The 15,287-nt window shown below is 43.7% G+C and overlaps 1 protein-coding gene across 1 annotated transcript in view; it reads left to right on the top strand.

The window, feature by feature from the left end:
- Nucleotides 1-15,287, top strand: part of LOC129345530 (protein FAM169B-like) — a 53,309-nt gene that overhangs the window by 24,555 nt on the left and 13,467 nt on the right. The window contains exons 4-6 of the mRNA XM_055002727.1: nucleotides 3,027-3,112; nucleotides 4,735-4,909; nucleotides 14,383-14,565. Of these exons, the coding sequence (XP_054858702.1) occupies nucleotides 3,027-3,112; nucleotides 4,735-4,909; nucleotides 14,383-14,565 (444 nt within the window). The remainder of the gene's footprint in view (nucleotides 1-3,026; nucleotides 3,113-4,734; nucleotides 4,910-14,382; nucleotides 14,566-15,287) is intronic.

Below are 15,287 nucleotides of genomic sequence, written 5' to 3'. Positions count from 1 at the left end.
CACTGAATTATAAATTTAAGTGTAAAAGTTTGCAAGCCATGTAAGTAATAACTTCTTTCTTTCTTTCTTTCTTTCTTTCTTTCTTTCTTTCTTTCTTTCTTTCTTTCTTTCTTTCTTTCTTTCTTTCTTTCTTTCTTTCTTTCTTTCTTTCTTTCTTTCTTTCTTTCTTTCTTTCTTTCTTTCTTTCTTAAAACTATTGATTTGCTGTAGGAGAATAAAAGCTATGCAAACTTCTGAGCCAACAGTTGTCAAAATGGAACCCATGGTCTCCTGTTTCTCCCCAAATCCTGTGATATGTGTCATTTGGGGGTCGGTCTCCCACTGCACCCCTCCTACATGTTCCTTTCTTAGGGTTTTCATTTTCCCTCAGTATTATTCACCCTGTTTTGTCCTCCACTGTATGCATGCACGTATTTTTAAACAAAATTTATATACCGACTTGCTGCTCTCATAAGGGCTACCAAGGCAGCTAACAAGTTAAAAATACACGTGATGATTCGTTTTCGTTTTCGCAGCCATGTCGGACGCTCCTCTCGGCAGGTCCGAGAGGAAGCGGCCGAGCCGCCTGGCCGGGCGGCTGATCTGCAAAGGTTAGCCCCCAGACTCTCAGGCAGGGAGTCTGAGTTCGGGACGCGCCGGGAAGAGCCCTCTGACAGATCGAGGCAGGGGGTAAATCGCCCGTTTGTCCCTATGGAGGCCAGCAGACGAGCACGGCACCCAGTGTGCTGCCGGGCTATTGAAAACGGCAAGGAGCAGGATTAGGCGAAAAGCCTGGAAGTAAGCGAATCCCTTCTGTTACTACAAGCGCTGTGAGGAGTGGTGGGGTCTGAAGATTAGAAGACTTGGATTTTTCCCCCCTCATAGAGTCTCGGAAGATTGGCGGGTCCCCCCCCCTAAAATGGCTGCAAGAAAGCAGAGTCCTTCTCTTGGCAAGTCAGTTACGACGGCCTTGCAGAGGGGCGAGACGCTTGAAGAACTGGTTAAAAGAGCGGTTATGGAAGCCATAAAACCCTTTGTTGACAAGCTGAATGAAACAGATCAAAGGGTGGGCTTAATTGAAAGCGATGTGAAAGCCATTAAAGAAGCAGCGGGGGGGGGGGGCAGAGAAGTCTGCCCGGGAAAGTGCGTCACTTACGAGAGCAACGAACAGGGAATTAAAGTTGGTGGAAAACCAGCTGATCGGACTGCAAGTGGAGCAAACACAAACCATTTTGCGTCTCCAGAATGTTAAGGAGGAGGAAAAAGAGGATTTATGGGATCTTGCCTCGGAACTTTTAGCGACACCCGCGAGGGCAACTAAAGAAGAAGTGAAAAGCGCCATTTTGGGAGTCCGTCGGGCATCTTCAAAATATGCAACGAAGCGGCAGCTGCCTCGTGAGATTGTTATCGAGTTTTCATCTAGGAGGGTTCGGGACAGTATCCTATATAATTCATACAACGCGGAATTGGACTTTCTGGGAAATAAAGTCAAGATATTGAAGGACGTTCCATTTCTAGTGCGGAAGAAAAGATTTAAGTACAAGATGTTGGCAGCTCTTTTGAGGGAACGGGATATAAAGTACAAATGGCTACTCCCGGAAGGAATCGGGTTTAGTTATAAAGATAAAGCTTACAAGATTAATTCAGAAGATCAGCTAAGGGATTTTGTGGATATAAATCCAGAATTTGGACCAGATACCAAGCAAAAAGAAGAGGATCCGAAGCCTGAAGGGAGGGGGGAGGCAATGAGCGCTCCGGCGGTAGCTGCGCAGAGGGAATTGCGCCCGAGGCCCAGGGGAGGGAAAAAGATTTAATTTGAGCTGTAATTTGTAATTTGTATGATCAACCACTCCGTCACTATCTTATTAAGCTATTTTTTTTACTGTGGCAGTATGAAGGGAAAGCATTGAAACGTAGTGTTTAGTGTTTGTAGATTACCTTCCCCTTTTTCTCCACCCACCCCCTTCCCTTTCTCTTTTTTCTCCTTTCCTTCCCATCCCTTGTGCTATTGTAGTCTTTTGTAGTTACTGTTTTGTAGGGTATGTATGTATGTAGTAGTTTTGTATGTTAGATATTGAAAAATAAAAAATATTATAAAAAAAAATACACGTAATAAAACCACATTTTAAAAAGAGCAAGACCAACCAAAACAACAACAAGAACACATTAAAACAGTTAAACCAGTGCTAAAAACATACCAAAACATAAAAACAACAATTAAAACAATTAAAACATGGGACATGAAGGACTGATCACTGAGGGATGCCAAATGAAACAAAAGTCTTCACCCACCTTTAGTGGATTTGAACCCAGGTCTCTCTAGTTCTAGTTCTAAACCATACATTGCATTGATCTTGTACTTCGTTCAGAAGCACTTTCCAAACCTATCCAAAGCTTCTCTCTATAAGACAGTAGCTTAAAAAGACAGCTGGCAGAGATGCTCCTCAAAGCGTTCGTTAATTAGATGCAATTAACAAACCCTTTGAGGAGCGATGGGGCTCTGTCTTTTTCGAACTCCCCTCCTGTAGAGAGGGGAAATTGACAGAGCCTTTGCCTTTAAACTGTGACGGCCGGCTAACATTGCGTCTCCTTTCACTTGAGTGTCCTCATGTAAGAAGTACCGTATAGAGAGGTCAGCTATAAGTTCATCAAAATAGGTAAACGAAGAAAGAAAGAGGAAAATCATTGACCTAATTGCATGGTCCCTTCTTTCCTAGTTGCATAATTGAGATGAAAGACTTTTGCACGTGAGAAACTCCAGTATCATTGTGTTCTATTTCTACTGATGGAGGGTAGAAACTTCTTTTGAAATTTCCGAATTCCAACAGCCCCAGACTTAGCTTCCCCCCTCCTCACCAGCACCAGGTTTGCCAACAATGGAAATTGAAAAAAAAAACCAAAAAACTATGTGCATAAAACAACAGGAGAAGCCAAGAGTGCATGCATGTCTTTTTGAATCTGAATTCTTGCTACCATTGTGGTAAACATCTCAAAATGGATCTTCCGTTGTTTCCTCTTCTACATCGTTTTCTTCTTTTTCCTCTCAGTTTTAGGCATTTATTTGCACAGTTCCTGGTGGCTTATTGAAGATATAGTGAAGACAGCTGATCTTTCCCGAGAAGGGCTGTTACAGGTAGACATTATTTTAATTTAAACCGCTTACCTTCTTTGTGAGCAAGAAGTCCCAGTTATGGGGTGTTGTCTACTTTTTTAAAAACAAAAATAATCCTAGTAATGCCAAAAAGCACGCCTCCACAATCTACGTATGGTTGACTGTGTAAAATATACATGATCGTGTAAAATACGATTGGATAAAATATACATTTGCTTCATTTATGCCCCAGCGTTCTCCCCAAAGAGGACCCAATGTGGCTTATATCATTCTCTTCTCCTCCGTTTTATCCTCATAGCAACCCTATAATGTAGATGAGACTGAGAACAGGTGGTCACCCAGCAAACTTCCACAGCAGAGTGGAGATTCGAACCTGGGTCTCCCAGATCCTTGCTCTAACCACTACACAACACTAGCCTTCTATAAGTAGCTGTCTCTCTGGAAGATTGTTTTTCCTTTTCTGGGACACTTCACTTGCAGGTCATGTTGTGTATCTCCCTTCTTATTAAAAATGTAATGTTCCTTGTCTCCATTTCATTTCTTCTGCTGGTTTTTCCACAACTGTCCCTTTTGCCCCTTTGGCAAGTAGTAGAGAAGACAATTGGATAACCAAGTTATTCTATTAACAATAGTAGTAATAGTAGCTAATAGTAGCACTTATAGCACTGCCTGATTAACTTGGAAGAGCAGTCTTTTATTCCCCTTTGGTACAGTATCCTATTCGTGCCTTCTGTCTCCGGTCAGTGAAATGGGTACTGCAGTTATTCTGTTGGAGTTCTTGCTTAAAGGGGTTTCTCCGATTAAAAATCCCTATAGGCCATTTTCACACTGCTCACCTTCCCTCGCAACGACCCGGAACATCGCGCAAAAAACACAGAAGATCGCGTTTTCTCTTGCGAGATTTGCGCGGTCATGCAAATCTCGCGCGAGAAAACCCTTTGGTACAGTATCCTATTCGTGCCTTCTGTCTCCGGTCAGTGAAATGGGTACTGCAGTTATTCTGTTGGAGTTCTTGCTTAAAGGGGTTTCTCCGATTAAAAATCCCTATAGGCCATTTTCACACTGCTCACCTTCCCTCGCAACGACCCGGAACATCGCGCAAAAAACACAGAAGATCGCGTTTTCTCTTGCGAGATTTGCGCGGTCATGCAAATCTCGCGCGAGAAAACGCAATCTTCCATGTTTTTTGCACAGTGTTCCGGGTGATTGCGAGGGAAGGTAAGCAGTATGAAAATGGTCCTAGTTTCAATGCAGCCAGATGGAGATATGTGGCTGTTTTTTTTTTAATGTATTACTAGTTAAACAGAGACTGTAAGACTCCCACAAGAGTACAAGAGTTCCAGTGAAACAAGCCGAGTTTGTGTCTTATTCTTTCTTCTGTCCTCTCCAGGCACATATTTCCTAACCATTTCCCTTATCCTCTTACTCATGTCCAGCTACGTTAATGAGTAAAATATATAATCCAGGAATAACGGTGCAAGTTCAAGGCATTTGGGCACGTCTAATATTATTTTTATGATCTTACTAAGTATTTTTATCCTACATGAGTCAGTTACATTAAATATTTGAAAAAACTGTCTTGGAAGTCAGCTTCCCCCAACTTTTCTTTCATCTTCTCCCCCCGCCTCCATTTGCTTTGTAAGGTCCAGACATACGCTGAAAGAATTGTCCTCTTTGTGCTTAACTACATCATTTTTGGAATGCAAGAGAGGAGCTCGGCTTGGGATGTCCTCTTCGTGCCTCATTCTGAGAAGGAGAATGCCAGAATATTTTGGAGGAATGGAGAGGCAGCTGCCTTCTATACGGTCAAAGCAAAAGGTACGCTTAGTTTGGAGCACATTTTGCCATCAGTAGGCACAGTGCCAAAAACTGAGGGTCACCATTTAAAATTTTAAAGGGTGGGGGAAGGACTTTGGAGAGAGAGAGTACTTAGCAAAATCTGAAGAATTCTTAGATATGTTTGGAAGTTCCCTTCCTCCGATCCATGCATTTTTGGGGAACATTTCTTGTGGCCCTTATATTTTTTTATGCCTCATAATAATTACATTAAGGAGCCCCGTGGTGCAGAGTGGTAAGCGGCAAAACTGCAACCCAAGCTCTGCTCATGGCGGAAGCTGGGTTCAGCTAGCCAGCTCAAGGTTGACTCAGCCTTCCATCCTTCTGAAGTCAGTAAAATGAGTACCCAGTTTCCTGGGGGTAAAGTGTAGATGACTGGGGAAGGCAATGGCAAACCACCCTGTAAAAAAGTCTGCCAAGAAAACATCATGATACAACATCCTGCCATGAGTCAGTAATGACTCGGTGTTTGCACAGGGGACTACCTTTACCTAATAATTACACAAGTGCTATCAGCACAGTCCCGTCATCTCTTTTGTTTTAGGCAAAGGGATTTGTGCTTTTGGCATTCAGGCCTTAAGGAGCTGTGGCTCAGTGGCATGCAGAAGGTTGCAGTTTGGTGTAGTGGTTAAGAGGGTGGGACTAATCTGGAGAGCCGGGTTTGATTCCCCACTCCTCCACTTGAAGCCAGTGGGGTGACCTTGGGCTAGTCACAGCTCTCTGGAGCTCTCTCAGCCCCACCCACCTCACAGGGTGTTTTGTTGTGGGGATAATAATGATATACTTTGTAAACCGCTCTGAGTGGGCATTAAGTTGTCCTGAAGGGCTGTATATAAATCAAATGTTGTTGTTGTTATTATTATTATTATTCAGTCCCTGGCATCTCCAGCTAAAAGAATCAGGTAGTAGATGAAGGGATACACTTCTACATGAGACCCTGGGGAGCAGCTGCCAGTTTGAGTAGACAATACTGACTTTTTGATGGACCAAGGGTCCAATTCACTATAAGGCAACTTCATGTGTTCATGTGCGTAATCCAAAGGCCCCTTTAATTGTTTATAAGCATGCAGTGTATGGAATATAACAAACTGGCCAGAAACCCCTTCTGGTGGTGATTGCTTCTGTGTTTTGAACGGTACTGATTTTATATTGTTGCTAATCACCTTGTGCACCTTGAGAAATGAAATGAGAGAACGAAAGTATCCTAAATAAATAATAGGGAGTCTCAGACATAAGAGCTGGTGGCTCAGTGGTCTTGCTACCTTGTGCGGATGTAAAGTGCTGTCAGGTTGCAGCCAATTTATGACAACCCCATCTGGGGTTTTCTTTTTTGGATTTTTTAATTTTATTAATAGAATTAAAAGCCCAATAAAAGGGCAAAGAAATAAAAGAAATAGGAAAAAGAACATACAAAAAAAGAAAAAAGAGAAATTATAAATAAGAGAAAACAATAATACATATTTTATTTTCCTTTTTTCTCTACAACACTTACCTTATTTTAACAAACATCATACTTTAAATTTTAATCTCTCCAAAAATTATTTTTTCCACTACTGCCCCACCTTCTACTTATTTTTCCCCAGATTTATCTTCTTAAAAAACAAAACCACAAGTCATCAAATAATTTTTCCTTGTGTCACGCAGAAAATCAATAAGGGGTTTCCAGTTAGCCATAAAAATAGACAATGTTTTATCTCTGATCAGAGCTGTAAGTTTAGCCATTTCCACTAACTCCATCATTTTCATCTGGAGTTTTCAAGGCGAGAGACAAACAGAGGGAGCTTGCCGTTGCCTATCTCTGCATAGGGCCCCTGCATTTCTGTGGTGGTCTCCCATCCAAGTGCTAACCAGGGCTGACTCTGCTTAGCTTCTGAGAGCCAAAACACACGTTAAGAAAAACCTAGGTTCAGCACGTGTTCTCTTACCTCAAGGTTTGCTGGGATCTGTAGGCGTCCTGGAAGCTTAAAGTTTAGCATTTACAGAGCAGCAAAAAGGGAAAGGGAAATACAGGCGCCTGTATTTTAAGCTTTAAGCTTCCAGGACGCCTTTAAGCTTCCAGGACGCTTACAGATCCTTTAAGCTTCCAGGACTTTAAGCTTCCAGGACCCCTACAGATCTTTAAGCTTCCAGGACGCCTACTTTAAGCTTCCAGGACTCCTACAGATCCCGGCAAACCTTGAGGTAAGAGAACACGTGCTGAACCTAGGTTTTTCTTAACGTGTGTTTTGGCTCCGAGATCCGATGAGATCAGTCTAGCCTGATCCCTGCGTTACTTTCCCTAAAAGGTTCTCCTTTCTGAAAACATCTCTGGATCACTCAAGTTTAAATGCTGAGATATTTTTCAAGGACAGGTTCAAGTTTTACATGTTTGGGGCAACAGTTTTACCATATGTGCAGTACATTCTTACATCTCTTGCATCTGTAATCTGGATAACGAAATATTCCTAACGTATTTAAGAAGTGGTGGGAAACCCTCTTGACCATACCAGATTTTCAGCAGTTGGAACAAATTTTCCAGGAATCTCTATGTTAGAACTTTTTCAAGGGTGTGTTCTGTCCGATTGGTCACACCTTCAAATAGGGGACTAGGATCTGAAGACTTCTCGCATACCATCAGACTCTGATTTCCTGGCCAAAATCCTAGTTTGGTTATCAGAGTCGTTCCTCAGGCTCGAGGGCTTTTTCCTTTCCTTTCCCCTCCCCTCTTTTCTCCCATTGCGTGCTCAAATTCTCCTTTTGGTTCACCCAAACCATAGTTTGCCGTGGCCACATCTGGATCAGACAAATGATGGTTTCCACAGACCATAGTCTGCTTCCAAACCAGAGCTGGAAATCGCACTTTGAAGTGGATTTCCAGTTCTGGTTTGGAGACAACTTGCGGTTTATGGAAAAAACAGTCTGCCAAATTCGGATACAATAGCTAAGTCTGGCTTTTGCAGGCTGGAGAGAGAACTGGGACATGATGCAAGGGGCGGAGTGAAGCGCCTGCGCCTGCGACGCAGCTCTGATTTGGCTGTTGTCTTTCATTTCTAGTTTTATTTTTCTAGCACATGATTTTTTTTTTTGCGCTATATATAAAACTTGGAATATAATAGAATGAAGCATATAACCATGGGCCAAGCCATGCTCTTGTTTGATTTTATTTGCAGCCAGGGATTTTCGCTGGCTTTCTTAGGTTTTGTGTAGGCGTGTGTGAATGTGTGTGTACACAACTCACACAATGGGTTGACTTTGGGTGCCGTTCAAGCAGAATCCTTCTCTCCCTTGACACAAGTACTGTGTCTGTAGAAGGTCTCTCCGGACACATGCCTGCCAAGCCAGCTTGTTAATCAGGGGAGCTAGTTGGAATGCACAATTTTGTTTGGTTTGGGTCTTTTAGATGTGGGGCAGGACGGGCCTGGGCTTTTCCTGGCCTTTGGGATGTTTGAGAGCGTTAATGGCTGTCTGCTTTCTCTGCCCACCTAATTGCTGTTTACCATTCTGCCTGGCTCATAGGTTAGTCATTTCGCATCTGTGGCCCAGCCAAACAAATTAAAGGCTCCGAAGGGGCATAAAGGCTTCCTTCTTCATTCAGTTCTTGCATCCTTTCCCTCAACCATAACACCCAGGAAGAAGAGAACAATAGCTCAAGACATTATTTTATCAGTACCGGTGTTTGTTTGTTGACTTTATTTATACCCTACCTTTCTCCCCAGAGTGTCTTACAATGGTCATTTCCACAGATCTTACCTGCCGGCAGAACATTGCCCAAAAGACCCGGAAGACACCGTCTTCTCGCACAAAATTGCGATTTCGCGCAAAACTCCTGGATAACAGTGTCTTCCTGGTTTGATTTCGCGCGAGAAGACGGTGTCTTCCGGGTTTTTCGCGCGATGTTCTGCAGGCAGGTAAGACGTGTGGAAACGGCCAATGTTTGGTATAGTGTTTAAGAGCACAGGACTCTAATCTGGAGAACAGGGTTTGATTCCCTACTCCTTCAGTTGAAGCCAGCTGGGTGACCTTGGGTCAGTCACAGCTTCTCGGAGCTCTCTCAGCCCCACCCACCTCACAGGGTGATTATTGTTGTGGGGATAGTAATAACATACCTTGTAAACCATTCTGAGTAGGTGTTAAGTCATCCTGAAGGGCGGTATATAAATTGAATGTTGTTACTGTTGTTACTGTTATTATTAATGTTCTCCTCTCCTCCATTTTCTCCTCACAACAACAATCCTGTGAAGTAGATTAGGTTGAGATTAGATTAGGCACGATGAGCCGAAGATCACCCAGCAAGCCTCCATGGCAGATTGGGGATTCAATCTTGGTTTTCACGGATCCTAGTCCAACATTTTAACCACTACACTCACACTGAAATGACTCACACAGTCTAAGAATGTGTATGGGACAACTGTGCTAGCTGTTACTTGTCCCCGTATCTCCTGGGCCTGTTAAAAATGGCAATTTTCCTCTCTCATGCTGCATGCTGGTTGCTGGCATCAATATAAGTATGAGATGAAGACTGAAATTAGAGTACTAGTGTCAGTCTATGGAATTCAGGTTACTCTGATTTCATCTCCCACCCCTTGCAGCAAGAAATCCAAAGTCTCTTGAATCAAAGGTTATTTATTGAGAGAGTATATATTCAAAGTACAAGTGTCCATAGGTAATCCAAAGGCTAGATAGCTTCTGGCTGCACACAAGGCCCTTGTTGAGAATGACGTGTTAATTGCTTGATACAGTATATCAAACCCTCCAGTCCATCCCCCCCCCCTCCCCTGTCTGTATAGAGCTGGGAATGTGGAAGTAGTTTCTCCAAGGTCGCTGCGGCATGCCATCTCAGATAAGGCTGTCTTGGGAACCAAAACTGCTTCTGTGAACCTGCACACAAAAACTACACTGGAAAAGTACAACAAGTGAGAAGAGGGAAAAAAGATGGAAGTGCTGTGGGTCACAGTCCTGACAACTAGTTTCTGACATCACAGGGGCACCAAAGCTTCCTTTACGTCAGGGAAAATAGCGATATCTATTTCCTTTTCTTTATGTTATTAAAGTATCAATGGTACTTACATCATCAATGCTTTCCACCTACTCCAGGCCTCCAAGGCAGTTTACAGTAAGTGAGAAACAACTCTATTATAATAAAAAAAAGAGTCCAGTAGCACTTTTAAGACTAACCAACTTTACTGCAGCATAAGCTTTCAAGAGCCACAGCTCTCTTTTTTTTTTTGTTAAGTTTTATAACATACAACAAATAGAAATCAACAATGCACATCAACTGTAACACAACAACTAATCAACAATAGTTTACAAGTTTTGAAGAATATGAACATTACAATAACTTTTAAACAAAGCATACATAATATTACCAAATATCAGAAAACTGAGTCAACGTCAGCAATTCTTATTTTTGGATGTAAATCATGCATGTCTATAAATTTAAGAAAAGGGAACCATTTCTCATAGAAATTAGACCTGGCAGGAAAGCATTCAGCATTGAGGATATTATCATTAATCTTATCTAGGATGAAATGGTCCCATATCTTAGAGAGCCACATCTCTTTAGTTGGCACTATCTTTAGTTTCCAGACTGAAGCTATTGCTGATTTCGCTGCCGCTAAAAATATTCACAGTTCTCTTCATCAGATGCATCTGACGAAGAGAACTGTGGTTCTCGAAAGCTTATGCTACAGTAAAGTTGGTTAGTCTTAAAGGTGCTACTGGACTCTTTTAGAATTAGAGAACACTGTGAAAAACAAACTAGGGCAAAGGTATACTATATAGAAAGTGGATTGATTCATTTAAAAATGTGTTTAATTGGCTCCTAAAGGAGACTAGGATAAAGATGCCAGATGAACATGCCTGGGCATGATACTGCAAAGTCTGCTTGCCACTATGGAAAAGAACCAGCTGGTATAGTGGTTAAAGTGTCAGACTAGGATCTGGAAGACCCAGGTTTGAATCCTCACTCTGCCAAGGAAGCTTTCCAAGTGACTTTGGGTCACTCATACAGTCTCCACCTAGCTTGCCTTACAGGCTTAGGTGCAAGCACTGAGTCATTACTGACCCATGGGGGGGACGTCACATCATGATGTTTTCTTGGCAGACTTTTGATACGGGGTGGTTTGCCATTGCCTTCCCCAGTGCCTTACAAGCTTGTTGTGAGGATATAATGGAAGAGAGGAGAATGATATCGTAAGCTGCTTTTGGGTTCCCGTTGGTGAAAAAAGCAGGATATAAATCTTGAAATAAGCAAGTAAAAGATTTTAATCTTTATCAATTCGATAAACTCACAGAGCCAGTTAAATATGGCGACTGTAATCTTGATATGTCTGAAAAAAGCACTGTGTGTGGTGGGCAGGTAAGATTGACAGCCAAAGCTATCAGCCAAATGTTCAGTTGTCTTACTTTTTGTGGGGTTTTGTGAGGTTTTGATTCCATGTGAGTTCTTTCGCTGCATACCTCCCACTTCATCTGACTGATACATTTTAACTTTGCATTGGCATCCTCGTGTGACTCTAAGAGACTCGATTACTGAAATTGACATCACAATTTCCACACCGTTTGTTGATTTATAAAAGGATTTAGGCAATAGTTTTAGTTGGTTCCGCATCTCTTTCTTTCACATTATCAGCGGCTTAATAGTGTCCATTCTTCTGCACAAGAATGTTTGGCTCTCAACTCTGTCCCGTTAGCCTTCCATTCAATTGCATTTCAGGTTTTTGAGAAGTCCTGTTGAATGATTGAAAGAAATCCTATAGGACAATGTTGGGTTCTAAGAGGAATAACTTTCTCTCTCTCTCTCCCACACACACAACACACACACACACACCTTTTACAGCTAGCTTGGCCCTTGTAGCCAGAGAAATCTGTTGGTCTCACAAAATGAATGGTGTCTTGTTGCCAGAATCTGATGTCTCTGTTGGGCCGCCGTCCAGCCCATGGAGTGCTGGGTTTTTTGGCTCACATATAGGCCTAGTGCTTTTCTTAGCTCCATCCATCTGCTCCAATCTTGTGAGTAACCAGAGGGCAGCGAGCCCCACCCTGAAGGTTGCCTTACACAGCAGGATTCCTGGACTTTTGCATAACTGGGCTGCCCTTGTAAACGGAACAGAAAAAAGAGAGTGACGTTATTCATGGCTGGGCATGGACTGAGAACATGATTACCAGTTAACCTGCATTATGAGATCAGTGGGGAAAAAAGGGGAGGGAGCTGGCTTCTTCCAAACCACGGGCCTCTATCTGCGAAAGAAGAGCCCATTATAGCCAGGCCTGCTCAACCCACCAAGCCAAACACAGCTCATAAGCCATGTGTTGTGATCAACCAGGGTGTAGAACAACTCCCCTGTGTTTGCAGTTCCAGGAACACAGCAGAACCAAGAGGGAGTTGTTATTGAGCTGCTGGCGGGCCACCATATATGGTTGCTGGCTGCATTTGGTTTGGGAGGTTGTGTGTTGCACTGGCCTGACTTGTAGCTATTAATAGGACAGAAGGGGTCCACTTTTAGTGTGTGTGTGTGTGTGTGTGTGTGTTTGTGATTGCTTCTTCCAAAAAACAGGTTACTGAGAAGAACCAGGAGGAACCAGCCTATGATACTTGTATGTTGTTGTAAAAAAAAAAAAATCCCATTGTAGAGACAAAAAGTGGTGTCTCATTGCATACAGAAGCAGTAATCTCCTGTGATAAGGTCTCAAGCTTTATAGCCATACCAGAACCCAGACCGTAGATAAAAGTCCAGTAGCACCTTCAAGACTAAACAACTTTATTGAGGTGTAAGCTTTTGAGAACCACAGCTCTCTTCTTCAGATGCAGACCTTAGATGTGGGCAGGACTTTTTTTCTGGGAAAAGAGGTGGTGGAACTCAGTGGGTTGCCCTTGGAGAAAATGGTAACATGGCTGGTGGCCCTGCCCCCTGATCTCCAGACAGAGGGGAGTTGAGATTGCCCTCCATGCTGCTGAGCGGCGCAGAGGGCAATCTCAACTCCTCTCTGTCTGGAGATGAGGGGGCAGGGCCACCAGCCATGTGACCATTTTCAAGAGGTTCCGGAACTCCGTTTCCCCGCGTTCCCCCTGAAAAAAGCTCTGGATGTGGGGTTTCCAGCCCAGGGCCTGTGCTGATCTTTGCTGGAACCTGGTGACTGGGGTTATAGCCAGTACTAGGTCCTGAACAAAAGTTTAGTATGCATCTTCTTAATGTTTAGACCTGGCCTGGCCAAACCGAGTCACAAGATTTAATGTTGCTTGATCATGTTTCCTTCTGTGTCTCAAGAGGGCTCTTCTTTACTTACCTGTACCCCACGTTTCTCCCCAATAGCATCTTAAAACGTGGTTACTTCCTCCATCATTTTATCTTCTCTGCAACCCTGTGAGATTGGTTAGGTGAGAGTATGAGATGGTTCGACATAACCCAGCAAGATTCCGTGGCAGGGAATGGATTCAAACCTGGGTCTCCCATTTGCGCCACTAAACCACACTGGCTCTGATATCTGAACAACTGTAGCCCTTGGTTGCTCACTCACATGTCCTGGCCTCGGTTCTGTGACACCATGGTTAAGACAAGTAGGAGAAAGACTTCCCTTTGCTGCGCTGCTTTTAAAGTCCAGCCTCTTTGTGGAATTTAATTTGCATATGCAACTGAGGAATTGCATTGGAAGAGGCTATCTCCTGGGGTAGCCCACTGAGCCCCACCCTCTGATTAGTTCTTGGGGGACTGCAGCGTAGTGGGCAAAGGGGGGGGTGGGTTGCAGCAGGAGGTGGAAATTGGCTGTCCCTTCCACTGCAAACGGAAATGCCGTTCTGTTGGACGAACTGCATAGTTGGATACTTCCCCCCCCCCCCCCCGAATGCAGCCACTGGACTTTCCTTACCGTGTCGACAAGCATATCTACAACAGGTTGCACTTGTTTAATTATTTCTGCAGCATGTTTCAGTGAACGAAATGGGTAGCTCGTTTAATTTTATAATAAGCTTGCAAAGAAGACTGAGTTGAAACAGCAAATCTGCCGATGGTCCTTACAGCAAGCAGCATAGCTAGATGGGGTTTGGTGGTAGAGAGTGCCCTCAAGTTAGAGTTTACTTACGGTGACCCCTGGTGGGATTTTCATGGCAAGAAACTATAAGAGGTGGTTTGTCGTTGCCTGCCTCTGCAACCATGGTCTTCGTTGGAGGTCTCCCATCCAATTACTAACCAAGGCTGACCCTGCTTAGCTTCTGAGGGCCAAGCTACACATGACGAATGACACTTGAACAGCAAGTGTATTTCTCCCTGTTCACTTGCCCTCCACTCAATCCACTTGCCGTTCAAGTGTCATTCGTCATGTGTAGCTTGGCCCTGAGATCTGACGAGAACAGGCTCACCCTGGCTATCCAGTTCAGGGCAGATGGGGCTTAAGCACTTAAAACCAACAATCTCATGCATAAGCTATGATGTTTAGGATTCAATAAAGCATTTAATGGCCATATTGGTTTTTTCTTCCAGGAAGCCTGTGCGATGGATACAGTGGCCAGTGCTACTTGCTCCCTGTACTGGACACGGTGTTTGTCCGAAAAAAGTTTAGAAGATGCGGACTTGGGACAAAAATGCTGCATGATTTTTGTCAGACGTTCGTAACTGAGGATGCCTTGGGAATCAGTCGCCCTATTTCTGCTGACATGTACCGAGGTAAAGGTCGCGGGTTCGACATGCTAAAGGGTCATGAAACGGCTTCAGCCTCCACAGATGAGCAGGCGAGTGCCTACTTACAAGGCTCACTTGGTGGCAAACTTGAATTTGCTCCTGGGTAGTGCATGAGATGGCTTTAGGAGACGAACAACACGTTGTTATGCAGAGTTACTTCAGTTTGCCTCTTGAGTTCAATGGACTTGGACTGGAGAAACTCTGCCTAGGATTGCAGTGCTCGAAAGCTGGGGTCTCTTATCTCCAATGTGCTAGTTTTATTCCAGGTACAAATGGAAACTCTCCTTCTCTTTGGAGGAAAACTTAGAGGGAAGCTACATGAGACTCCACATGTCGGGTCCCGCAAGGTTCCCTGGGTAGTGTAGTCTTACAAAGAACAGCCACTTGATGTGATTCTTCGCTGGAGAATCTCTCTCTTAAAAAGCCTCGGCTCGGATTTTTCCTCTGGGGGTGGGGGGAAGGGGGACTTAACAGAAGGCAGGAAATTCAGGGCAGCTTTTTGCAAGAGAGAGAGAGAGAGAGAGAGAGAGAGAGAGAGAGAGAGAGAGAGAGAGAGAGAATTCCCCCCCCACACACCTCTCTTCTCCCCAGTGGAGAATTGCATTGTGAATTCTCTTTCTCTCTTGCAAAAACCCGAACCAAAGCTTTGTGTGTGTGTGTGTGTGTGTGTGTGTGAGAGAGAGAGAGAGAGAGAGAGAGAGAGAGAG

The sequence above is a fragment of the Eublepharis macularius genome, chromosome 18 (genome assembly GCF_028583425.1).
Source record: "Eublepharis macularius isolate TG4126 chromosome 18, MPM_Emac_v1.0, whole genome shotgun sequence".
NCBI classification, from domain to species: domain Eukaryota; kingdom Metazoa; phylum Chordata; class Lepidosauria; order Squamata; family Eublepharidae; genus Eublepharis; species Eublepharis macularius.
The sequence above is the reverse complement of the archived record's forward strand: the minus strand, read 5'-3'. Positions and strand labels throughout refer to the sequence as shown.